Here is a 27612-nt window from a genome sequence, read left to right on the forward strand (position 1 = left end):
TTCCTTTGTTTTATGGCCTTTGTTTATCAATGAGTTTTATATTTAATCGTTTGTGAGGGATATTGCATGAAATCAATTGTTTTACCCTTAACTTTTTCCTAAAGAACAAATAGGGTAAATCAAAGATTTGGAACCTAAGTTAGACCACCCCTAAACAAAACCACCACTAAACAAAAAAAAAAAAGCATAAAAACCGGTTCACTAAGTGAGACGATATACAAAGTTAATAAAGTACAAATCGATTTAAATGTGAGTATGACATTTGAAGAGTTCCCTCAATTTCATCAAACCTGAACTTGATTACCATTAGACCGCTGAGGAAGTAAAACCGTTTCAACCAAAAAAAAAGAATTTTCCTTATCGGTACAGGCAGGGGCGTGCACAGAAATTTTGGGGCCCATCATAAATGACTTTTCTGGGCCCCTCTCCATATTGTTTACCCCTATATTTCACCATTAATTATAAAAATATTGGGCCCCCTTCAGACTCGGGCCTGGGCCAACAGGTGTCCTTCCCCCTCCCTGTGCACGCCTCTGGGTACAGGTGTCTTCGAGTATTTATGGAAGATTGTACAAAGAAAAAACAAATCCGACGAGTTCAGAACCTCTTCCTGTTTTTGAAGCCTACTAATTAATATAACTCTAATTTCAAATTGAACTGGCGGCATCATGAAATAGTAAATCTAGAATATTGGTCAAACTTCAGAAATCATACACAGTTACAATGTATATTATTAAAGAATATAAACTAAATCGTGGGGGAGGGGTGTTCTGTATTCAATTCCCCTCAATTGAACACTAAATATATTTAAAAACTGGAATATTAAGAAAAGAACTTTATATTTTAGTGCCTAAATAAAGTTATTTATTAGTAAATAAAATATTAAGATAATTGATTCAACTATTAAAGTAGCAAAATATATTTATTTTTACTGCTTTGCTACGCAGTAATAAATACATTATTGTAACACCTATGATAAAAAAAATTAACAGGCGGCGCAGCGTTGCGAAAATTATTCATCCATGTGCCGTGAGAATTAAATATCGTTGAAGAGAAAGCCAAAACCTTAGGTGTGAAAATAATCCGATCACAGCAAAACCACGTGACCGTTAAGAAATTTAAAGTTTCTTGGATTTCTCCGGGACCCCTTATCAGATCCAGACCAAATTTCAATGGGACCATTTGGGAATACCCTTCCAAACAAAAAAGAAAAAAAAAACTTTATTTCAAATCGGTCCAGTCGTGTTGGAATAATTCAAAAACATACATAAAAAGCCGCAATACGAAATCATAGCCTCCTTTTTTGAAGCCGGTTAAAAAGTTCTTTTGACATATTAATTTGTAGGTACATATTTATTTAGGGGACCATTTTGAAGCTCTCTGACTGTCTCAAGTTGTTAGCCTACTGAAGTACTGCAATGAAAAACTGAAAAAAAAAAAAAAAAAAACTCCGCAATTATAGAAAAATTTTAACTGGAGACATTTACTCGCTTTTTTTTTTGTATCATCAAAAAAAATCCATGAATGCGTTACAACATTAACTGCTCTGTAATAATATTTATCCACCAAAGAGTCATCATCATCGAAGAAGTTAAATTCTACTCTCTCTCTCTCTCTCTCTCTCTCTCTCTCTCTCTCTCTTGTGAGCTATTGATCGTATATTAGTTGTTGAACTATCTTCTTTAGCAGCCAAATATTTTTTTAAAAAAAATGACCTTCCTATCAAACGCAACTTTAAACATCACGCATATGCATGAAAATAACCTTTGGAAAAAAAAATAATAATAACGAAATCAAATTAAAACTAAAGACAGAAGAATTTAAAGAGAAAATTTTGACAAGTCCAGCAAAGAATTTTCCGTTGTAATTTTGCTAAAACATTTGCTTTTACAGTTTTATTTGCAGTTGATAAGCTGTTGTATATTGCTCCTTAGTATCAGTGCTTCTAATTGTTTTTATTTATATTTATTATTATTATTCTAAAAGTTATTTATTTTCTTTAAACTTTTTATTTATTTTATAATTATCCAATTTTTTAGATTATTTATTTATTATTATTAGTATTATTTTATTTTTATTTTATGAATGCTGTAGAACATAAACTACTTTGAAAAAAAAAAAAAAAAAAACCCTCCACAGGGTCATGATCACCGAGGAAGCAAATCTGTCGTTCTTTCTTTTGCGATTTAATGATCGTGCATTAACTGTTTAACTATCTTCTTTATCAGCCACACATTAAGAAATACATATATAAAATATCCTTTTTATCAAACGCAACTTTAAAGATCACGCATATGCATAAAAATAACCATTACAATAAACTAAATAGTCAGATTAAAATTAAAGACTTTAGAATCGCTCTGATACGGAAGAAGAGGATAGAGGCGATAGAGATAGAAGCGCAACCCGGTGGCGTGACGGAAAACTATTTTCTCTCTTACTGAAGGAAATTGTTTGATAGAGTTTAATTTCTGTTCTGTCCTCCATTTTGTATCGCAGCGAGTTTGTGGTGTCCGATAGCCCTTTTTCCAATTGCGTGCCCACTTTTTAAAATGACTCCATCACTTAAATTCCAAATGTTATTTTGAATCACGATTAAAACGGAAAAAATAAGGAAAGGAATAGATTTTGTATGTGATTGCTGACATTTATTTTTATGGTATTTAAATTTAATGTTACAAATACGTTTGCTTTTGAATTATTCATGGTGGCATCGATTGTTTTTTTTTTTTTCGGCGGCGGTTTAGAAATGAGATAAAGTTACTATTTCAATCCAAATACATTTCTTGGAATGAATTTTTGATTTATTTTTGCTTCCGTATTCATTCATCATAATGATATTGGGAATTCATGTCTCATCTAAATATAAGTCAGAAAATATGTTTCTTTTTCAGAGTTATTGATGTAATTGGATTATCGAATTCGAGTGATGTAATTATGCAAAATAGCCATCTAGGACTTGCAATTATGTAGTGCAATTTAAATTTGCAATAACTGATTGTGGTACAATACCAGTGATGCAGGCTTAGAAAAAAAGTTGAGAGGATGCTTGCGTATACAAGCATCAAGTTTGTACTGAAATTTAAAAATGTGAGGGGACGCTTGTACAAAAATTAAAAGGTAGGGAAATGTTATCCCTCTCAACTACATCGCAATTCATCATTGCAATATTATTCCAATAAAGGTGAATGAATCCTTCCAAGAACACATTCAATGGTCTGAAAAAGGTCTTATATTTCAAACACTCTGAAAGTTCCAAGTTTTATTTAAAGTTATTTAAATAATTCATATAACCCAAATTCATATAACCTACGCCGTACTGTTAATTTTCAAAAAAATTGAGGAGGTGAAAAAACGAAACATGATTCCTGATTGATCTGGGTTAGTTGGACATCCATTTAGTCGGTCACTGTACACTGCATAAATAAAACCCGAAAAACTTTCAAGATTTTAAGCTGGCAGCTGGATTGGTTCGAAAGAATAGAGGGTTGCCAACCTAGAGGAGGGTCATGGCGCAGACTGCACAACTGAAATTTTTAGGGGGCGGGTGTTTTTTTGATGGGTATTTTTCACTTTTTTTAAGGGGGGGGCTCTTGTTTTTGGGGGAGATTCTTCATAATATTTAGAGAGGGCGCGCCTTTGCTCTTAGGAAGAGTGGACACCTCTGAAGAGTACAGAAATACTTCTAATTAAATGCAATTTAGAGATATTCCCATTCTTCAAAGATCGTTTAAAAATCCAGGGTGTCGGAGTCGGAGTGATTTCGGGGTAAAGAAGTTGGAGTCGAGAGTCGGAGGTTTTACAATTCCAGGAATCTGGGTCGGAGTCGATCTTTTTCTGTCCGAGTCTAAAGTTCTGCATGGGCTATGAAATCGGGGACGTGAAGTCGGATTAATTTTGGGGCAAAGGAGTCGAGGATTTTTCTTCAGACACCACAGCCCCTTGTACTATTCAATTCACTATAAAATGTGCATTTATCCATTAAATTAAAAACAGAGTAAATTTGCTCATGATTTTATCAGTACCAGACGCCTGCGATTTAATTCGAAACAGATGCTTATGATTTGATTCATAACAGAATCATATTGCAATATCATCGCCTCAAAGCGACAGTAGGATATCTTGCTGTTCTTCCTGAGCTTAGACGTCTTACTATTGCTCTGAGGCGACGATATATTTACTCTGATTACCGCACAGGTCTACTAGGCCTAGGGCTGGGGGCTCCTCTTTCTAAGGGGCCCTAATTACTTTAAAAAAATATGCATGACATTACAACTATTCGAAAAAGACACACGTTTTAAAAAATAATAGTTAAAAAATAATGACTTGTTAATTGGAAAAAACTTTCTTGCAGGAGAATCTTTATTCATTCTGCCAGTAGCGAATTTACCATGTCACAACTAATAGAGACTCCGAAGAAGATTCATAATTTCACATGATAAATGTGAAATTATGAATCTTCTTCATTGATCTGTAATTGACAAAGAGCCCCCCAAAACCTGTAAATCAAGCACTGCATTCCGCTATAGTACTTAAGGGGGCCTCTAAATTATTATGGGCCTAGAGCCTCGCTTTTAGTTAGTCGGGCCCTGTTTACTCTACGTCAGGGGCGGATTCAGAATTTTTTGTAAGGGAGGTCAACTTTCAATGGCTTCAGCATGTTATACCTCCTATGTAAAAAGTGTCAGTTAAGCAGGGGTGGCCATACCCCCAAGAATAATGGTGCACCCCCTCATATGGAACGGATCACCCCTTCCCCAAATGAGTTTAAAACCCTGTTAAATTGCACCCCCACCCCTTAAATTTGTCGATACCTGCGCCATGGATCATACTGCTCCTTTTGAAAATGACCAAAAAACTCAAAATAGCAATAGCCCAGTAATCAAACTCAGCCAATCCATTGAACTATGACTCGCTTAGAAGAAACACCTAACAGAAGCAAGAAAGTAAAAAAAAAAAGTTAATATTGATTCCTGTACTAATTTTTCGGATTTAAAAAATTGAAGTTTAACATCAATCATAGTAAAATTCTTATCACAGGGGGGTCAGCTGACCCTTTGACCTTCCCCTGAATCCGCCCCTGCTCTATGTTGTATTAATAAACTTCACCTACGTACTTAAGCTGATTTTAATGCATGTAACGCGATATTAGGTGCTGCTACCAATTTCCAAGGAAGATGTCCGTTAAAAATAAATCTATCACAGATGAAAGGTCAGTGGCGTATATGTGTTTTTATTTTGGAGGGGGCCCATATAACCAAGATTAGCTCTCCCACCTTATTTATTTTTTTGTATTTTTTTTGGAGGGGGGGGGGGCAATAGTGCCCTGATCTTCTCAATTTTTTCAAAATTTTTGAAATTCTAGTCCTAAAAACGCAGTTTTAGTCAGTCTCTGGTGATGCTAAGGGGAGGAAAAATTCGGGGGCTTCTGTGGAAGTTTTTAGAAATTGAAATCTTAAAAACGCCAATATAGACTAGATTTGTTGATATTAGTGTATTGAAAAGAATGGGATTTTTTGAAATTGCCCCCTATTGATTTTCTTTTAAACAATAGAGCGAAATCCCACACCTCTCCGCCCAATTTTTCGAAATTGAAGGTCTAAAAACGCAGTTTCAGACTAATTTCGATGATGTTACGGGCAATGCGGTTCTGGGACAGTCCTCAAAAACTATTTTGAAATTAAAGTCCTAAAAAACGAAGTTTTAAACAGATGTTTAGTAATACTAGGTGGAGGGATCTCTCCACCTTGAATTTTCGAAAATTGTAGTTTTTTCCTTGTCAGATTTCATATGGGAGTAGTCGGACCCTCGTCCGAAATTTTTTCGTAATTGAAGTCTTAAAAGCGCGTCTGTGGACCATATTTGGTAACGTTAGGGGTTCGACCATTTTTCAAAATTGAAGCTCCATAAAGGCAATCTTAAACAATTTTCGATGCTTTCAGAAGGCAAATCGTTTGGTAGTTGTTCCCTGGAAATTTTTCGACATAGTAGCTCTGAAAACGAGGTTTGAGAAACTCTTTAATGGTTTTAGTGGGTGGAGGGGACTTTGAAGTGTAGTATTTTGAAGACTTTCTTGTCTTAGACCGACTAGGAAAAAAAATTGGAGGGGTTGGTGAAAAGAATAGGAAGTATTGGACGTTTGGACGTGATCAATAGTCACCAGTAACTTTTGAACATTTTTATTTTAAGTTTCTTTTTAAAAGCAATTCAGATTTTTTCCGAACATTAGGCAATCTTCGGAAGTAAGAAGAAGTTCGAAAATCCTTCTCTGAAAGGTACAACACAATTTTCAGGTCATCTTTATAGACGTTTAGTGGTAAGGAGCGGTTTTAGGGATCTTCCTCTGAAACTTTTCACAATTGAAATCTTAAAGGCACAATTGCTGACTATTTTTCATAGTAACCTCAGTGAAAGGATGTTGGTTCGGGGATCCTCTTCCAGAAATGTTTTGAAATTGATGCTGGAAAAACGCCTAAATAAATGCGTTTTTAGGACATCAATTTCCATTATTACTCCAACCGAACAACTAAAACTTATTTTAAATTTCTTTTAGGGAACGAGAGTTAGGAGAGAATCATTTTGAAAAGAAAAAAAAAGGGGGGGGGGAGAGGAGCTTAAATTGTTAAGCAATTAGCTGCATCTGTTAATATTTTTTAATGTAAAGATTTCTTTTTGAAAGAACTGAAATTTTTTCCCCCAGCATTATTTGCTTTTCTTTTTGTTGAAAAAAACCTCGCTTTCTCAAGACCCGTCCTTTTCTGGAGGACGGGGTACGGATCCTTTAACCCCTTCTGAACACCACATCCTGGTGCCATCTAAAGCAAGGTTCCCAAAGTTTAGCTATTCACGGCACCCTTTGAAGAATTAGAATTTTCTCACGGCATCCTAATCTAGTTTTATATGCATACGTATTATTGTTACTATGGACACTTGGCGGTACCCCTCATCTCCTGCCTGCGGCACCCAGTTCGGAAATCTCTGCTCTAACGCATTATAATTATTATTATCACCATCATATTTATTTATTCATTTTTGTAGCTAAAAGTTTGGAAATTATTTGTGAGCAACTAAAACCAAAACTAACAACCCTTATTTAAGTTTTTTTCCACATTTTGGAGGGGGCCCGGGCCCCCTCAGCCCCTCCCTTATATACGCCCTTGTGAAAGGTTAAACCAGACTTATAAGACACCTTTATTCCTTTACAAGTGGCCAAAACCTCTCAGGGCTCTTGCAAAGACCTTGGTAAAGTGACCTTTACAAGTTGCCAAACTTTTACTTTTGCAAGTGAACAGAGTATCAAATAGTGTATCCTACAAATTTCAGTGAAGATGATTCAACTTATGTACCAGTGCTCCGAGAAAAATGAAATAAATGTCATATTTTTCATTTTACAAAATCTCTCTTCTTTCTTAATTGTTTTTAGATTACGTTTTAAAATTATTTTCTTGTCCTAGATTGATTACTTTCGAAATGAAAACTTCTTTTTTACCCTCTTCTAACGCGCTCGTATTCTCATACACAAAATTCATGGCAAAAAAATAAACTTCACGAGCAAACTTGAGAAAGTATAAAATTTCTACGAAGATGGATGTCGAGGAAGGAATTTTTCTAAAAGTGAATAACGATCAGAAGTTTTGCCTTTTCCCCGCATCGATAGCGACGAATGAAGTGCCAAAAACAGCAAGTTCCCTAATCCATTGCCCCTTGTCTTAAGATTGATGAGGGCGGCCGGTTTCGTGAGCAGAACACCAGGTGCCGCTGTGTACCATACCTTAATTAGAAAGCCCCGCAAAGTGTTCCCTCTATTTTTTTTTAAAATGTTGTTGATGATGAGGATACATCGCTCCAAACATCCACAAGATAAATAAAAACCCTGAAAACTGAATGCATTTCGGTATCCTTGCTGGCGTTTTGAGCGATTTTGTTTTGGCCGTGGCCGTGGAGACAGCGGAAGGCTTATTTTTAAAGAATTGGTATCCGCCGAATGCTCTACCGAGTATTCTTCTATTGAGAAAAATCATTTAACAACTTTGTAACCGAAGGCTTTGCGGTGCGGTCACGTAAGAAGAAATGTAGAATAATGGATAAATTTTGAATATTAATGAATGTCATTAGCAATTTAATTTGGATTGGTAATTACTTCTAGAGATGAATTATTCTATCGTAAATTGTTTAAGATTGTGACGATTTTTCTTCAACGAAGGGATTTGGTATAACAGAGTAGGATTAAAAAATTGTAAATCTTATACTAAAACTGAATATTCTAAAATACAAGGTGTCCGAAAAGTCCTGACACATTTAAACAAAATCAGAGAAAAGCAATAAATTGTCGCATGAATATGCAGTTTGGCCCATAATACTTACAAGTTCAAGAGTTTTTTTTATGACATCATAAAAAAATTGTAATAATAAAAGACCTAGTGCTACACAGTGGCGTAGCGAGAAAAAATCCTTGGGGGAGGGGGGGGGGTAATTTTTTCTGATGTTTAAAGTAAAGCCATGCCCTCTATATATATATATATATATATATATATATATATATATATATAATATAACTCTTTATCAATTGAACAACAAAAGGACATTATAAACGAATTTCTTCTTTGAAAATACCTTGATCAATACTGCCGTCATAAGAAAGAAAACTCTGTCTCCAAGAGAAAAAATGTTGCGCAAAACAGGAAGACATAAGCTTTTTACCGTAAAAACAGCTATTATAATAAATAAAAATCTTTTAGCTCATAAACAGAACCCTTCAGGTTCGACTGAAAAATGATGTTTTGGGGCTCATGGGTTTGGGGGTCTGACCCCCCTATCCCCCCATGGCTAAGCCACCGGTGCTACACTCTCCCGGTAAGGCAACGAAATACGTTTCGTTCTTTGTATTTTACACACACACACACAAAAAAAAAAGGTTGACATTGCTGTGCATAGTTAAGCATTCAATAATTCTGAAGTTACTGTTTGTAAGCTATTTTTGAGGTTATTGAAAGTGCTCTTCATACTATAGCAATGTATGAAGAGCAAACATAAAGAAATATGAAAAATATCTAAACAGCAGTAGTATTTATTATTAAATATTTATAACTAAATATTTATTATAACATTTTTTTATGTTGTCATAAAAAAAACTCTTGAACTTGTAAAGTATTTTGGCGCAAACTGCATATTCATACGACAATTTATTGCTTTTCTATCATTTTTGTAATGATGACTAAACTTTTCGGACACCCTGTATAATGCGGCCATGAATAAGAAAGTATGCAATGACAAATGTTTTCCATACAGTTAAGAAGTTAGCTATTTTGAATAGTTTTAAATGGAATTCTTTAATTTGAATGTGCTTAGGTTTCCTCCCCGTACGTCTTGGCTGACTAGTAATTCTGCAGAGATTTTTTTTTTTTTAAATATTAAAACTTGTTTCAATTTATTAAAAAATGCTCATATGCTGTCATGAAAACTTCTTTATTTGATCCAAAATATTTAAGCAAACTTGATTTTATTAAGGTAGGTTAAAGAAGAAACATTAAGGTTCCACAACAATGGCGAATTAATCACTTTTGGCATTGAGTGCATATACTGTCTTGAGTTTTTAAATACATAGTCAAACTATTTTTATTCTTTTTGTTGAAGTTTTGTGCAATATATCAATATGACAAAATATTTACCAGACTGAGATCACTAATATTTTTTTGAAATAAAGAAAAAAACTAATGATGATTTGGTTTTCGTAGTAAATTTTTCACGTTGGAGTCATTTATTAAAAACTTTCGTACATTTATTATCATTTAAAAAATTTCGTTTATCTGATTATTATTATTACTATTATTATTACTATTACGCGCCCTTCTAAAAGTTAAATGTATGACGCCATGAATACTTTGAACTCCAAATAAGTAACCATTTTAAAGAAATTAATAAATGCAAAGTTATCATCTTTTGTTTTGTCTGACTACATGAGACATCCTAAATTAAGTTTATGAAAAGTGATTTTGCATTAATTTAGTTTCGTAAGCTTTCCAACAAGGAAACTAATTGAACCCAAGATAATTATAATTATTGTTATTTTTTAACAAATCCAAGTCTAAAAATAAATTTGCGTTCAAGGAATGAGAAAAATAAAATGGGTAATAAATCATTGATGGATTAGTATCTTGGTTCTGTTATTGAGGAGCTGTGTCTTGAATTAATGCATTCACTTAAGAAGAAAAATATATATTCAAGATATGGCAACACAATGACAATATGCTTCATATTTTAAAAGTTTTGGAGAAGAATTAAGATCATCTTACAAAGTTGCTTTCAATATCAAAATACGTTTTTTTTTTTATGATAGTTTTTCATTCTCACAAAATTTAATGTTTTAATAACTAACAATTTCGTCTTTAAACAGTGCTATGGTTCCCTAATGTTCTTATAGTTTAATACATTTTTCCTTTTTTTTTCAGTCGGATATTTGCCATCAAAGCGTATACGAGCTTGTTCATTCAGAAGACAGAGAAGAATTGCAGCGCCACCTAATGTGGAATTCGCAACTGCCTTCTGATCGAAGCGCCATCTCTCTCCAAGAAGCTTTATCACCAGGTAAACTCCATAGAAGAGCACTACAGTAAATATTTCAAAATTAACCTTTGCATGTTTCTTTTTTTTACAAGTTAGTGAAAAAAATATTCTAAGAATGGTGAATGTATGATATTTTCAGTAAATTTACATGCAAATTTCCATTTAAAAAAATTCTATGCATTTTAGACGATAAACGGACAAAATTCATTTCATAATCTGGATATCTATGGTTAGTTATGCTGTCTTTTACAATTTAACTGCTTTTCAGATTTAAAAAAAAAAGAAATCAGAATCAGAAAAAATCAAATTTAGATCAGAAATTTGAAATGTATCCTTTTTACTCTCATCCCATCCCATCTCATTAAATCTTTTTCCTTTTTTCCACTGTATATATACAGTAAATTTTACGTCCTTTTAATTTTTTTAAACACACTTTAACATTACAAATTGCTCAATGTTTCCGGAGAATAAAGGTTTTTGTTAGTAGTTAAAAAGCGGGTTTCTTGCGATGCTTTTACGACACTGACGAACCTCTTATCCATTATAAAGAAACGCAGTTTAATAAGCCTTTAAAAACTATGCAGCATCATATTTTTTCACAAATAGCTGAAACAGTTCCTTTATGTAAAGTTCCATCATGAAAAAAGTTTTCAGAGGTCTGAAGAATATTTGTATCGAATAAATTTCAATAAATCTCTCAGATATGTAGTTGTTCTGAAAATATGAATTTGAATCATGCTGATTTATGTCATTCACACATTTTATGTTTTGATACTGAGCTGGTACTTAAGGTTTCTTTCTTAGTTATAAAAGTCGTAATTAATATTTTATTCTACGTAATGGGGTGAGTCAATTGCTTTCTACTGTCATATCCTCAGAACAGGAATTAGTTAATGGAATGAGCAAGTCCAATCACTGGATTAGCAAAAGCTGAGGCAAAGGTGCCAAGTCATGTGCCTCAAAAAACGACGAATGTTTGACATGTTTTGCGTGAAACTAGCAAAAGAAACCTGATTTCTTCCAGTGCTTTGCTTTAAAAACTATCACGTGATTTGAGACATTTGCTTCACGAATGAAAGTTTTCACGCCCTCCATTTTATCTCTGCTCAGTGGTCATATCTTATCAAGTGTTAGTAGTTTCTCGACGCCAGGTTGGCAAACTACTTTAAAAACAGAATTGGCGCATAAACTTATCAAACCTATCGTCCACAGATCTGTTATTTACCAAACGGTGTCAATTTTCGATCTAGAACGTTGTTCTTTTATTTGCGTTTCCGCTCTGAGCCAGGTAATTTCCAACTTGGAATATGATAACTATGTATATTAGTAAAAAATACAAACAAACGAGGGGTTCGTAAATGAGTTAAAAATCAGAAAAACTGTTGCACAAATTGGATAAATTACAAAAGAAATCTTAAGATTCACTCAATCTGCTAGCCGTATCGAAGGGAAGAAAAATGTTTAGTCGATCCCATTGTTCGCAGAGAAGGCAGGACCTTCATCCGAAAAGATGGCTATACACAGATCACAATCAAACGTATCTCTACCGTATCGATCTCGAATCTTTCCCCATATAAAGAAGGGGGAAAAAAGCGCTGGGAAAACGAAACAGTTTGTGTGTCTGTTTGTGTTCCGTCCCTCTATCTCTCTCCATGCGCTCCAATATATCGACTGGCCGTCTCTCCCTCACTTTCTCTCTCCATGGAGAGATATTTGCTTGGAGAAAGCTGGTACTAGAAGTGAAGCCCAGTGATGGAACGGAGCGCGCACAGAAAAGGGAAGGAATATCGATACAGAAAAAGAAATAAAACAGCGGATATGAAATGAAATGAAGTTAGAGAAAATGAAGGCCGGTAAAAAATGCCATTTCAATCAGAAAGAAAAGAACGTCATTTCTTTCCTCGGAGATAGGTGATGATGTTCATTTGTTGAGTCTTTCCGCTTGCATTCTTTTTTCCTTTTCTTTTTCTGGGTTCTTATACAAGTACAAATACAAATGCAAAAGAGACCATCAGCAACAGGCTCAGAGCACACAGGCTGCCCCTGGTCAATTTATCCATCACCAATGAAGATCAAGAGCCCCTTTTAAACCAATTGCCAACAACAGTTGTTTTCAGCTAGCTATTCCAAATACCCTTGTTGAAACAATAATTTTTTGATAATTTCGAGATTAGCTTGGGATTTATTTGTAAAACTTTAAACAATGACTCCTGCTTTTGACATTTGTGCAGAAATGTAGTCCATCAACGTCTTCCATTTTAATGAACTTAAATCATTGGATTATGTGCCCTCTTACTCTTATTTGCTCAAGATTTATATATAAAACATACTATGCCTGGAAAGTGGATGAAAAATAAACATGAACAATAAGTCCGATTGTAGGTCTGACTAAAATAGCCGATATTTGACAAAGCGAGTTATTCAAAATACATTTCACTTTTACAAATGACCTTTTAATCAACTTATAGCCCTTTTCCATGCATTTCTCTGTTTATTTATCCATCTAAGAGTAAGAATAAGGTGTCCGGGCAGAATAAAACCACGAAGACTAATAAGGCCAGCCCCTCTTCTTCTATGTAGGACATCAAAAATTTGCTTGATTGTGACTTTCAATTCAATTCAATTTACTTCAATTAAAATATTTTTTTACAAAAATTCCTATCACAAATAAAATAAAAGAAAAGAAATTACAAACATCATGTTTCCCCCTGTCTATTCGAAACTCCCAATTGAATAGATGGGAGTAAAGGCTATGTCATCAGAAACTTAAACTGATGATAAAGCGTCATCAAGAAGCAGTTTGTTATCAATAGGTAAAAGTAATAACAGTTAGAAAACAGCCTTGTCAAAAGTGCATGATCTTATGCAGTAAATTTTGTTTCTTTACGGTAAACTAGTGTAAAAAAGTTGTTAATTAATTATGTAGTTGACGAATTCGAAAGGAAAAACATCGTTACGTACCCTGATTTTTTCCTGCGATTTGATAACTTTAAGAGTGTAGATTGTAGCCCAATAAAACCATCGGGTATAGGATATGATCCTGTGCTGCATATGCTGCTCCATAGTATGTGAACGAATCTGCGCAGGAGTGACCAAAAAAACCTTAGGACCCGTTTTCCTAATTCGACCAAACCACTTTTCTTTGTTAAAACTGCTGGAAAACGTAACTGAAACTTAAATTTTCTCAACGAATTATCATTATTATTATTATTGTTTTTGGTATTATTATTATTATTATTGTTATTATTATTATTATTGTTATTATTATTATTATTGTTATTATTATTATTATTATTATTAACTATTATTATTATTAGTATTATTATTATTATTAACTATTATTATTATTAGTATTATTATTATTATTAACTATTATTATTATTAGTATTATTATTATTATTAACTATTATTATTATTAACTAATACTATTATTATTATTATTGTTATTGTTTCAGTCTTATTGTTGTTGTTGTTGTTATTATTATTATTATTATTATGTTTTGAGTCATGCAATGAATGTGCAAAATTTGGAGCCAATTGAATCATAAATGAGCGAGGTACTAGGGACTTTAAGGTGTGCCTATTATTGCTCGCTTACTTTATTCGGTAATTATAGATTTCTGAGACCATATACAGGCCCTGTTTTCAATCATTCGCATTGAATTCAGAACTATATCAACTTCTAACATCAAGGCAGCTAAAAATTGTTATCAGTATTTCTAATGATTTGCTCCAATATCCATTCACTTGTATTTAGAACTTTTCGTCCATAACCTAATAGTGTAAACACGCAAAAAACTCTTTTTCGGTTATTATGTTACCAAATCATTGTGCTTTGTTTCATTAATTATAATGGTCTTGTTTTTTCTCTTTTCAGATACCTGTCAGTTCCTGGAAAGGAATTTCACTGTTCGGTTTCGATGTCTCTTAGACAATACCTCAGGTTTTTTGGTAAGCACACGATTGCAAATTTTCAAACAAACTGAGCCCCATTTTTGATGACTATAAAAACTAATTAGCATTTCAATTAGAATCTAAGCAAAGAAAATGCGCCATAATGAACTGTTAATATGAATGTTTTTTCATCCTATATTGCTTTTTCAAATAATGATTCAAAATAAATACGAAAAAAAAAAACAAGTGTTCTTCATTCTGAATTATCTGAGGTATTTTAGATTGAATTTGTGCAAATATTTTTTTTATCAAAGAACAATTATTTATTAATTATATGATCTATTAAAGCTCTATGTCTTATTTTGAAATGCTTTTGTCATCGTCCACCACGACATTGTTTTCTATCTTAAGAACTCCTTTATCAAAAGCCATCTTAAACCACTGAAGTGAAAAAAAAAGGAAGCGAAATTGAGATAAAGGAGGAGCTTTGTTATTTCAATTAAGCATGTGCTTCTAACAAACAATATTTTGCATATCCCGAGTAACTTTTTTCGAGAAAGGGATACACTGATAAAATCTGAAGGCGATTAATGAAAGATTTCATTCAACGGTATGATAAATTTCAACGGTGATAAATTTCATTCAATGGTATATATAGTAATAGATGAACCTCTTTATTAGGCAGAACGATTTGTTTACTAGGCAGAATATAAATAATGTACCTAGCCAATCTAGCAACCATGTTAATTAAAATGTACGGTTTCGTTTAAGATAATATAATATGAAGCAAATATATTCGTAATAATAGCGAATTTAGCATGGACAGTTACAATTTTTACGCAATACCTAATAAAAAAAAACACAACAGTAAGAAATGCTACGAAACTGAGAAATATATTTCTTCATAACCAGTTCTCTTAGATGTGACACAAGAGAATTTTCGAGGGCTTGACGGGAAAAAAGTTTCAAGTGGTCCGAAAAAGGCAACATCCGATGATTGCAATCGACCCTGGCATGATGGCTATATCAATATATTTGTATCTGCAATAAATGCCGAGTTATTCATCTTGCCCCCCGTGGCAGAGATTTACGAACTGTCTATTTACTTAATTAGATTGTCAGCTATACAGTTAACTGTTAAGCTAAGTTCTACATTATTTAAAGTAATTAACTAAAACGAATGCAACTTACTTGAAACTGATGAGACCATATTATACCAAGAGCAAAAATCATATTCGATTTGTTATCAAACTATAAACTCTTGATCAACAGTGGATGAACCTCTCTATTAACATTTGATTTGTTCGTCAGGGTGGTTTCTCGCACTTATTTTTCTGACCAATCCATGAATAGAGCCTATTGTCTAAAAAAAATTACGGTGTTTTTCATCTTGCCCCGTGCGTCATCTTACCCCGGGATCTCCTATGTATTTTTTCACACAAATGAAAATCCGACGTTACAATTTACGCCTTTTGCTTGATGAGAAGTTTTCTGCTAAACTTTACATGAAAAAAAAAAAAAACTGATACATAGGGCTCAAAGTTAGTAACAGGAACATATAAATTGTGAAGTCGTCGGTCATTCCTGGGTGACAATTTTATTGATTAAATATTAATTTTGAAAACGTCTGCTCACTTATCCTTTACCTTTTGGGATGCTTTACTTTTCAGGGAACTCATTATTTTACGTTCTAATATTTTTATGTTAGAAAATTGTGATTCTGAAAGTTTTTTGCAAGTGCAGGCCTGGCTGGTAATTGAATAAGAGACTTTTTTCCCTTCATCACTTATCTTTATGTCATTGGGTCCAAATTGGAATACTTCTGTTGTCTCTAATTTAATACGAAAGGATTTCTAAAAACACATATTTCTCCATTATATTTCATTTTCTTACAGAAGATTTCTTTTAATGTATAAATATTTTTGTGCATAAAAACAAAACAAAAATGCCTTGAAAAAATAATTTGATGTCGCATTCACCGTTGGTACTCCCAAAACGTATATAAAAACTAACTTAAGCTTTGCACTGCCTGCTCTCTTGAATTGTGTGTTAATCTTGAGATTTCTCAACTTTATTTCGTGCATAACGCTTTCAATTTTGCTTTATTTTGCAGAGGTTGGACATCCGGGGTCGGATTAAGGTCCTACATGGCCAAAATCACAAGACGGAAGAGCCTCCCTTGGCACTGTTCGCCGTGTGCACGCCGTTCGGACCACCCTCCCTCCTCGAGATGCCACACAAAGACACCATGTTCAAAAGCAAGCACAAACTTGACCTTTCTCTAGTCTCTCTCGACCAAAGGTATGGCTTCAATGTTTCCCATTAAGTTATTTAAATACTACAGAAGTATGAAAACAAAGAACTCAAACAGACACACATACACATTCATTCTAACAATACTGAAATTTTTACTGTCTGACCACGGATTGTATGGCAAGGCAAACATCCGGTTTACAGGCGGAAACGGGCGCATCTATTAGTTTTCATAGATGTTAGTTATTGCAGATGTATGTCAGCCTTTAAATTAAGCAAATGAGCGGAACACGTGTCTCAAATCTTTACTTTTCCCCCTCGTTCAGTAATACTAGTCTTTTCTGGTCTTTTTCCAATTCCATACAATCCGTGGTTGGACTGTAGATATGTTGAATCTTACTCTTGTCTCTAAAGTTCATTTTCCTCACTCATTTAATGAATTTATTCATTTTTCGTACTCTAAAATCCTGTATTTGCTGAACCATACTACTGTGAAAAGGTGAAGGACAGTACAGTGAAACCAGTAAAGTTGACCACCCTTGTAAGTTAACCACCCATCTAAGTTGACCACTTTTGTTGAGTATATAATTTGTCCTATATCACATAGTTCAACTTCTATAAGTTAATCACCTATCTAAGTTGAATACTAAACTACTGCACCCATAGTGGTTAACTTACATAGGTTTCACTGTATCTACAATTCATTATATTGTATTTTTCATTTTTGTCATCTGTTGTACTTTAACTTTATTGCGCAAGCTTGCTTATTTGGTTTCCGCTGAAAATAAGAGCACGAAGAAACCGTCAAATTCTAACATTTTCCCTATTGTTAGTATGGAATCAAAATCGCGTTTTTTTTTTCCTTTCTTTTTTTAATATCTTAAAAACTAATTTCTGTAGATACTGCCTTTTACCTGTCCATGGCAGCATATCTTAGAGAAATTGTACAGATTATGTATGTTTTATGTTATTTTACTGTACATTATTTTCTCACTGACAGAGAAGATGTGCAACGTGCATTCCTGATTAATTTGACAGCGTAACTATATACAGTTGAATTCTCTTAATACGATCACGTTTAATACGAAATCACGGCTAAAGCGAACATTTTGTTCGTTAACTTTGGTTTGTTATCTAATTACATTAAAAAGTTCACGTATAATACGTAAACTAAATTGAAAGTCTCGGCTAAGACGAACAAAAATTTCTGACATCTTTACTTAAAATGATCGGGGTTGAATATTGTAATTTTCTTTTTCAGAAATTATTCATCATTTTGTTAGGTAGTAGAGGACCCAGTGTGTAATGAGAAGAAAATATTAAATATTTTGTACAGAAAATAAAGCCCGTACATTTGTTTACCTGTGGACAACCTATTCCGCAGTTGTCGATTATAATTTTTCATTTTTAATATTTTCCAAAAACATTCATTTATAAGAAATGAGTGATTAATTTTCCGAATGTACTAATAGTTAGATTACAATGTGTGAATTAGTAGTAATGGTTTTTAAACATAGGTAAGCATTTCTTCTTTTTTTCAGAGTATCACTCATTTACGGTTGTTACGAATAACGGCTAATACGAACAAATTCATTGATTTTTGACATTTCGTATTAACCGAGTTCAACCTGAATACTTATTTGCAGTGATTCATTCTTAAATAGGTAGTGCCCATCTTCCCGTTATGTGTGAGTTTAAATAGAATTTTGTTTCTTAATTTTCGTTTTCGAATTCGATGTATTTGAAAATGAAATTCATGGTGAGTTATCAGGTATTGCAAGTGATTGTGATGTGGAAATTGATGTTACACCTATGAATAAAATGTAAAAACCTATTTTACATGAAACGAAAGCGATAGTATTTCTGGGTTAAAGGAGGAAGAAATAACAGTAGTTGTTCTCCAGAGAAGAAGAAAAATACTGACTGAATCAGAGGAGGATCTACTTTCTTCTGATACTTTCAATGTTTTAACAGCGTGGTAGTTAATCCACGCTGTTAAAACTGCAGGTTGCATGTGGCCTTTTTTTAGGGTGAAACGTTGTAACACCCCTTATGAGTGCCATTTTGCTCTGGTGGCATCCTTAACGATACCAGTTGGTTCCGCACGGCACTCTATGGCAACTCTAAGTGAGCCTTTTAGCTGTTTCTGGCACCTTTAAGGTTGCCATAGGTTTCAAAATGACACTCCTCAAAGGTCGCTTCCGGTGCTCTAACGTTCTACCTGTAAAGGTGCCTCTTCTAACCCGCAATTTTAAGTTGACGAAAAATTATCGCAGTTTTTTTTCACATGTGTTGAAACACCTTTATCTCACTAAAAATTCTGGATTTAAATTAAAATTGCTGGGAAAATAGTCTGACGAGAACGTGATAACATTTAACAAGGGACAATATAGCTAATAACAGGGGTGCCCACATAGGAGGGGTCATGGCGGAGACTGTGCCGTTTAAATTTTTCGGGGGAGGGGGTTTGTTTTGAGAGGTATTTTTTCCTTTTTTGGGGGGGGGGGGGTTTACGAAATTATAGGGCGGTGCTTTCTCTTAGAGTGAGTGGGTACTTCTGGCTAATAGTGTGATATGATGCAATCTCTGCTTTAATAAGAGGTTTACTACTTTAACCTTTGTTATGGTTATTCAAATAAGATATATACTAATCTGGGCGAAACTGCAGTCAATGAACGCCATAACAGTTTGTTTCTAACAGTAATAACAATGGTTTTTGATATCTTTCAGCTACTAAAAGAGTTTTATTAACATCATTCATGTTAGGCAAAGATTCCTGTTGAAAGCCTCAAACGTTCTAAAAACATGATGACTGTCCTCAGTAGAATGAGTTATTTCCTGCTACAGAGTCTCAAAGCATTTTATTTTTTGCAGGGCGAAGCAGGTGTTGGGTTATTCCGACTCCGAGCTCGCTGACAAGGGTTGCTATGACCTAGTCCATTATGACGATCTCGCTTATGTCGCCAGTGCTCATCAAGAATGTAAGTATTTAGATTTTTCTTGAGGTTAACAGTTTGAAGTAATTTAAGGATTATTCTCAGAACTGCTGATTTAATGAAAGAGATAAATAAAGTTGCAACCCATCCTCCCAAAATGGGACCAATGTTGTACCACTGGTTATTCTTCGCCTACGTGTTATCTTCGATGTTCTTAATTTTTCCTCATGCATTTCACATATAAATCTGGATTTGAATCTTTGTCTAAATGAACTAACTCAAGATAGTTTGATCGATATAAAGAACAACCTATTAAGGAATACATTTAAGAATAATTTCTCACACATATTTCTGGATTTCAAAGAATTTCTTCGGTGCTTCAAAATAGAACCAAGCACAAAGATGAACTGTGTGGTTTTCATGAATTAACTTAAGAGCATTTTAATATTAATGTTTACCAGATTGTGCGTTACATTGATCAATTTCCATTCATTTGACATCACTCTAAGTAATTTTGAGATTTATATTTGTGCTTTTTGCGCGCAATATTAAGTTTCGCACGCGTCACTTCTAGCTTTAAATGCTCTCACCAAGATCCAAGTCCTTATCATCTTTTTTTTTTGTGTGTGTGTGTTCAATAACAACGCTTTCGATGCAGAAAGCATAATTCTCGATTATATTATGGTATAAACGTTTCATATACAACGCAGCAACCACAACGTAAACAGACAGAAATTGTCGATGAAAATTCTAACATGTACTTGAATATTAGTTGAAAAACTAAAAAAAAAAAATGGAATATCTTCAATACCATTTGAGATCAGCGCATATCGTTGCGGGAAAAACACGAATCACCGGTAAACTCCGCATCAGTCACATAACTACAAGGAATATAAGCAAGAGATCATTTGACAACGATTAATTTAAACTTATTGCAGTAAAATTTTGACCTAGAACCTTATTCATATTAAAGTGAACACCAATTTCAAAATTTTGATGGACAGTCTTCGATAGACAAAATTTCAATGGACTTATTTTTGACAGCAAAAATTAAACTCGGAGTGATCAAATCAACCTCCTTACCAAATTTGATCAGGTTTTGGCCAGTGTGACAGAAGATATTCACGATGGCACCTCCATAAATTTTTAAATGCTGGTATGCAAGTCGAAGTTCACGAAGCGATGAAAACGAGCGTTACGGTGTTTTAAAGTGATAAGGTATAAAAAATTTGTTATAATACGTAGACTTTAAAATGTCTTTACGAAATACTGTTACTTAGCTAAGATTTCTTAATTTTACCATAGAGGTGGAAGTTGTTACAATCGACAATGATGTACAATTCCTAAAACGGAAACCAAATGAGTTATGAATATCAAAATAAATAAATAAATAAAATTAAATGAATAAAATACGAATTGCCAATTTTTGGCTGAAATTTTTAATACAAAAATTCCTCCAGACTTTTTTTCCCTTCGAAATATAATATAAATTCTGATAAAATGTTTCCCAAAGATTAATTTCGTAATTCATAACGAAAAACCGAAATCTTTCCAACCATGCAAAATATATTTTTATTGTATGGTTGATTCATAATTTCGAGAATGAACTGTCGTAATTATAGCAGTTTATTTTGTAATTAGAAGCAAAATGTTAAACGAGGGGAAAAAAACATTACGTGATGGATTTTCCCAATTCAATTGCAAAATGAAAATCAGATCTAAATTACACGGAAATTAGTATACAAGGTTAAATTTTAATGCTTATTACATATCTGCTACAAAATAATTGTGTTGCCTTTTGAAATTTTAAAGTCTGAACTTACTTTAATAAATGAGGATACTCATTTCACAAACGTTTATAATTAGCCTTTTTTCAGTCATTATTTCTTACATATTGACATTTGTCATGAGCCACTGCAGTTAATAGCATTCAAATAAAAAACGACGACCTCCCCCCAGGCTCAACACTTCGTATTAATTTTGTTCTTCGCATTCTATTTTCAAAATTCAGAGCTATAGATTAAATTGTGAATTTTATATTGTCAGATTCTTTTCGTTTACACATGTTCTCAATTGTTGACAAATTACATTACCAGAAGCACGTTGTGAAATTTCCTTGTGTGGACTCATATTTATTCCCTATAAACCTTTTTTATTTTAACAAATCTGTTTTCGAGCCATAAAAATAAAGTGTACCATAAAACTGCATAGCATATGCATGCCATTTTTATGGAAAACTAATGCGGTTTACTAGTAAAATGGTATTATTTAATTTAAAATTCTCACTAAAGGCAATAATTTATAAGTTAGCGGACTAAACGTGTTGGAATAGCAGTCTAGGCAATACATTCTAAAGCTCATTTAAGTATTCAAAGTCACCATCTATTTTTTTTATTAAATGTTTGATGTGTTACCACAAAGTTTATAAGTCATCTGTTTTGTGATAGCATGCATTTAGTTTTAAAGGATAATTTTTACTACACATGGGCATTTATCAAAGGTAAAAGCTGTTTGTTTTTAAAAATAGTGAAAAAAATTCTATCTGCATGTCCAGGTATGATTCATTGTATTTAAAAATATTTCTTTAGGTTAATCTCTTTATTTCTTACATAAGTACGAAACATTTTCTTGAAACTATATTCCTTACCTCATTATTTCATTTTCTAGTCACATTAAAGGAAAATCTGGTTATTTTTTTATTGTGAGAATAGAGTTTCTATTTTAAATCATTGAAACCCACTCCAAACAGTTTTAAAGAAACAGCGCTACTTCATTTCGATATTAACTAAATAGCTTCAAGAATAATAATCTTTTAAAAACTTTCTATTAAAATGTTTGTTTTATGTTGCAGTGTTGAAAACTGGTGCTTCTGGTCTCATTGCCTATAGGCTTGTAACGAAAACTGGATCATGGCAATGGTTGCAAACAAGCGCACGGCTCGTTTATAAAAATAGCAAACCTGATTTTATCCTCTGCACGCACAGGCCTCTTATGTAAGTTGAAATTTTCTGTATAACTCTCCTCATTTTTTTCATCTATAAACAGAAACTTTTTTTTTTGGTAAAACGTATATTTTCCATACTTAGTTATCCTATCACATTATCTATTCTTTCAGCTGCATTCAAAAATTTCCATAATATTACTGACATTCTCCAAAGTTTAATTTCAAAGTAATCTAAGGAGTTCCAAGTTCTCTGAATAATATAAACGAATAAATAATGTTAATATCACATGTAGAGGACAGGTGTAATGGAATACCACTTACATTTGAGCCAGTGAGAAGCGAGAAGCAAAGGGATGCAAGTGACAAAATTAAAAATTTGAAAATAACTCCTACAAATGATAGGAGAACTTCTTCTCTGCTTTGGGACTAGAAATAATACTAATAGCCCTAGTAGGTGCTGCTATAGAGCATAATTCAGAAAAAAACGTTTGTGAAAGCCTACCTAGGATCTGAACTTCAAGCAACGTTTTACTAAAAACTTTAAAGCGTCCACTTACATCCCTTTGCTTTTCTCTACCTCACTTGTAAACAACTTAACTGATTTTTGGATAAAATTCCCAAATCACCATGAGTATATAATACAACTAACTGTAATTAACTGTTATTCGCAAAATAAGATTTAAAAAAAAGAAAAAGAACTACTAATTTTTTATTTACTTTTTTTGCCAAAAAAAAAAAAAAAATATATATATATATATAAAGTTCTAAGTTTAAGTTTGCATGAAATAGTCAGGAGAGCATTAATATTGAGCAAATCGTTTGAACTGTTAAAAAATTTCGAACACTCAGTTCCTTATGTTGTAGTGGCGTTTCTGGTTAACCCTTTTCTCGTAATTGGTCCTGTAACTTTTAACATGGGGAGTAGATTGTTATGGAAGAAAACCCAGCTTCCTGCTTCATTTGACTTTTTTGAAGGTAGTAGTGTATGGGTAGGACAAAATTTGCTGTCTCAGATGTACTTGCCTGCAGAAGCTCTTGAAAATCATAAAGCACTTTGTTCTGTGTAGCGAGTGGTACAGCAACAACAAGGGGCCAATTCTCAGTAGTAACCCTTTTTGTTCATGATGTTCTTACGAGAAAGTAACTCCAAACAGAGCCAAAGTCTAGGAATTCTATAACATACGACTACACTATTCCATAATACCCTTCTCTCATCCTCTGCCAGAATTTTCTCCTGTGGTCTTCGCTCATAATAGTGTTTACACGTATCGTGTGTTAAAGTATTAAGATTGAAAATATAGCATAAAAACAAGGATTCTGAGGTTCGTTAAACCTCAGCACCTTCAAAACACCCAAATATCACTTGTGGAACGATTATACCGGGTGCACACTCTTAGAAACCAGCCGCTGACTTTCAGGAGTTGTCCAATATTGTTAGACAAATTTCGTTATTTGAAACTATTCTTTCCTCACTGAGTCAAGTAGTTCAATCTCACAAAATGTTCCTGAATTAGACGAAAAGTTTATTAGGAGTGTTTTTCACATCACCATTTCGGTAAATACGACGCATCTTTCGTGGAATTTAAGAATTCATTTCTGAGAGTATACAGGTGTACACAGACCTCTCAGATGCGCACACTCAAGATGTTGTCAAATTTTCGTTGTTTTTGACGAAATTGCTTCATGAAAAGTGCTCTGAGTAAACTTATCGTCAAATGCACGTAAGTTTGGTTATATTTGAGTGTTAATTTCTGACACAGCTTGGAAAGAGCCGTCGTAAATAACAAAATTTTGTCTCTGGATTGAAGAATTTGCGAAAGTGACCGTTCTAGTTCTGAGAGTGAGGTCATTCAAAAAGTTTTGTCTGATAACATGCCAGTTTTCTCTCTCTCTCTCTCTCTTTCTTTTTATCATTTGAAATTCAAAATTCTCATTCGTTGTGTTTTTCAGGGAAGAAGAAGGTCGTGACCTACTGGGAAAAAGGACGATGGACTTCAAAGTGACTTACTTAGATGGTGGCCTTGGTTCCTTAACAGACCGTAGTGGTCTGCTTTCAGACAACGATTTCGTTTTGCGGTGCCAGAGGTCGCGGAGGTATAAATCTCAGATTAGAGACATTATTACCACCTGTAGGAAAAGAAAGAGCCCTGTGAACGGTCCTGCTGCAGCTCCAACTATAGTAGGAGGTGCATTGCCGGACACATCTACTTACATGGACGATGCAGCTGCAGCTGCTACGGCAGCAGTAGTAGCTGCAGGATACAATAACGTGTATCCGTATGGAGCAACGGACAATGTCAACGGCATAGGAGCTTCGTATCCCTCCATGTCTCAAAATCTGTTCACTGCTGCCATAGACAATACGCGGTTTCTGTCTGCGGAGAATTTCCTCCACTACAGGCCAATAGGAACTTATTATCCAGATTACGCGGTGGCTCAATATCCATCGAATGGCTTTCTGGACGTTGCTGCTTCGGCCACAGCAGCTAGGACTTGTTTCGCTACTGGGCCCTTTCAGGCAGATTCGGTCGTGAATTCCAACCATCAGTTAAATAGCACCAAAGAGGACAAACTTTACCAGTGTCAAATAGAAGCAGCTAAGTTCGGAAACGCGTCTCATTCACCGCAACAAGTTTCTGGGAACAAGACGCCGACACCCTCTTCGTGTTGCGACACGACGGCCTACATGTCAGCGAACGGGGTGGATCCTCTGAGAGGATGCCTCGTGAACAATGGCAATTCTGTGCAATCTTCATCATCTCTTTTACCCGTCTCATTAGATCATCACGATATTAAGGTGAGAGATCTCGCATGTACTAATAACTTATCATTTCCTCTTCCCTCCATAACCACCAGTGCTGATTGCATCAATTCTGGACTTAGTTCTACCAAAGTAGTGAAGGCTGGTCTCAATGGCACGCAGAGTAGCATTCTAATGACTATCAGAGACCTTCCTTCTTGGCACAAGGAAGAGAAGGGATCTTCTCCCTACGACAACAGCCGACAAAGTGTGCTGATGTGGAACAATAGTCGGGACAACCTTTCTGTCGAGTGTCCTTCGACGACGGCAGGCATCGGTTTGTCCTCCTATGACATGAAGTTATCCCGGTACTGTGAGATTGGCGGGAAGCAGGATGGTGATATCGGCAATGTTGCCAACTCTCCCTGCAAGTGGAGTGGCAACGCTGCTGCCCCAAAATCTGCTTCTCCTCACAACAGCACCAGCCCGGCGAGTGGGAAAGTTGCACCCCAAGTCACATACAGCAACACTCCTTACACTCAAGATATGCGGCTAGAGGTAAGCAATCAATAAAATCATTGTGCTTGATTACTTGATTATTTCAAAAAAAAAAAAAAAGGTACTAAGGCACACAGGCGTATATAGTTGTTACTAATGATGATTTTATCACCGCATACTACGGCAATTAAATAGGTATTTTGCAATAAACTGTTGATATAAGTGCCACACCAACCACAACTGCGACTATTAAGCCAGTAAGGTTTAGTTACGGCAGAAATGTTCACTTTGGTGCAAGTAAGAATTAACGATAGGCACGCTACAAGTTATAAAGCACTACTGTAATATTTGATTCTTAATGTTCAAACAAAATACTCTTTAATCTAGTTGTGCTGAGAAATATTCTTAGTTGTTCATACTACCTGTACGAGTTGATTTATTAACACTCTTTGCTTATGGAGAGCAAAGATATCTAATTACGAAATGATCTGATTAAAACTGCTTGCAATTTGATGGGGCGACTCAAGCAGAAGAGCAGCAGCCCTCTACTTTTTGTAGAGTTATTCTCATTTCTTCTATTTTCCGAGTGAATACGTCTTTTTCCCATTCATTTTACGTACTTTTCTCGAAAATATAGGCTTTGATTCTTAAGTTTTTAAAAGAAAAAAAAATCACTATTTTAACAATAAACTTCCCAAAACCAAAAATCAAACATTCCAAAAGCACTATAAAATTTAACAAAAAAATTCATTGGTTTCATTTGAACAGAAATAAGATTTATTATTTCGAGGCGTTAATTTCTAACATTTCTTTTCGCAGTTGACAACATTTGTCTGTCATAAATTTTGACTGTTCGACTTGGCACAGGTTGTAAAGAAATTACATGTCCCACTATACTAAGAAATTGAAGCCGGAAGTTCAGCTTTTCACTAAATATCTTGATACATTTTGATTCAAAACATTCCACTACTGGATCTCAATTGGTAGTTAATTTTAACTTAAATATTGTTTTAAGTTTATGAAGCACGTTTTTGAAATTGCATTACAACATGATTTAAAATTTAAACCAATCAGCCAGCTACTATATTATAAGATCCCTTCCCGACATTTGTAAAAACCATTCTTGCAAAGCGTTATCACAACTTCGCCCATCTTCGCAATGTTGTGTCTCATGATTCCGGCTTCAATTTCTTCACCATTTTACCATCGACGAACCTCTATATGTATTTCTTTACTCTATGGTTTGGCATGTCCTACATATTCATGCTCTTCCACTTTATTAATATTTGCTTCATATTATCCTTTTGAAAAATTTGTTTGCTGTAATCGCTATGTTTTTCTTGTTCCAGCTTCCACTAGTGAGGTCTGACATCATCCGACCATCTTCCGTCAAGCAGGAGGGAAACCCGTTGCTTTCCATATCGGAAGTGACGAATACTTTGTTAGACCATCATTAGATGGCAATTCTTGTACCGGTGACTCGACGCCAAAAAAGTGACCTTCATCCATCTCAAGACTCTTAGAATATATTCAGCACCGAAATTCAATAACTGTGGCCATGATTCAGTGTTGCCAGAAAGCTAATGCTTCGAAGACATTTTACTGATGAAATAGTTTAAACTTTTGTGCCCGTATTCAGAATACGATTCGATCCTAGGTCAGACAACTGATTCGCTGGTCGAAGCTTTTTTCAACCAATAAGAAAGCTTCAATATGCAGTTCAGGTGTCCGACTGGGAGTCAAACAGTTTGATGAATATGGGCGCTAGCAATTGGACGGATACC

At 34.3% G+C, this 27612-nt stretch overlaps 1 protein-coding gene across 1 annotated transcript in view; it reads left to right on the forward strand.

Moving 5' to 3' along the window:
* The window catches only part of LOC129226765 (uncharacterized), a 190535-nt gene extending 163250 nt beyond the window's left edge, over positions 1-27285 (forward strand). Inside the window, exons 5-11 of the mRNA XM_054861395.1 lie at positions 10449-10584; positions 14441-14514; positions 16571-16758; positions 19585-19691; positions 22498-22639; positions 24541-25888; positions 27178-27285. Coding sequence (XP_054717370.1) covers positions 10449-10584; positions 14441-14514; positions 16571-16758; positions 19585-19691; positions 22498-22639; positions 24541-25888; positions 27178-27285 — 2103 coding nt within the window. The remainder of the gene's footprint in view (positions 1-10448; positions 10585-14440; positions 14515-16570; positions 16759-19584; positions 19692-22497; positions 22640-24540; positions 25889-27177) is intronic.
* Positions 27286-27612: the final 327 nt, after the last annotated feature.

This window comes from Uloborus diversus, chromosome 7, assembly GCF_026930045.1.
Source record: "Uloborus diversus isolate 005 chromosome 7, Udiv.v.3.1, whole genome shotgun sequence".
Lineage (NCBI taxonomy): Eukaryota > Metazoa > Arthropoda > Arachnida > Araneae > Uloboridae > Uloborus > Uloborus diversus.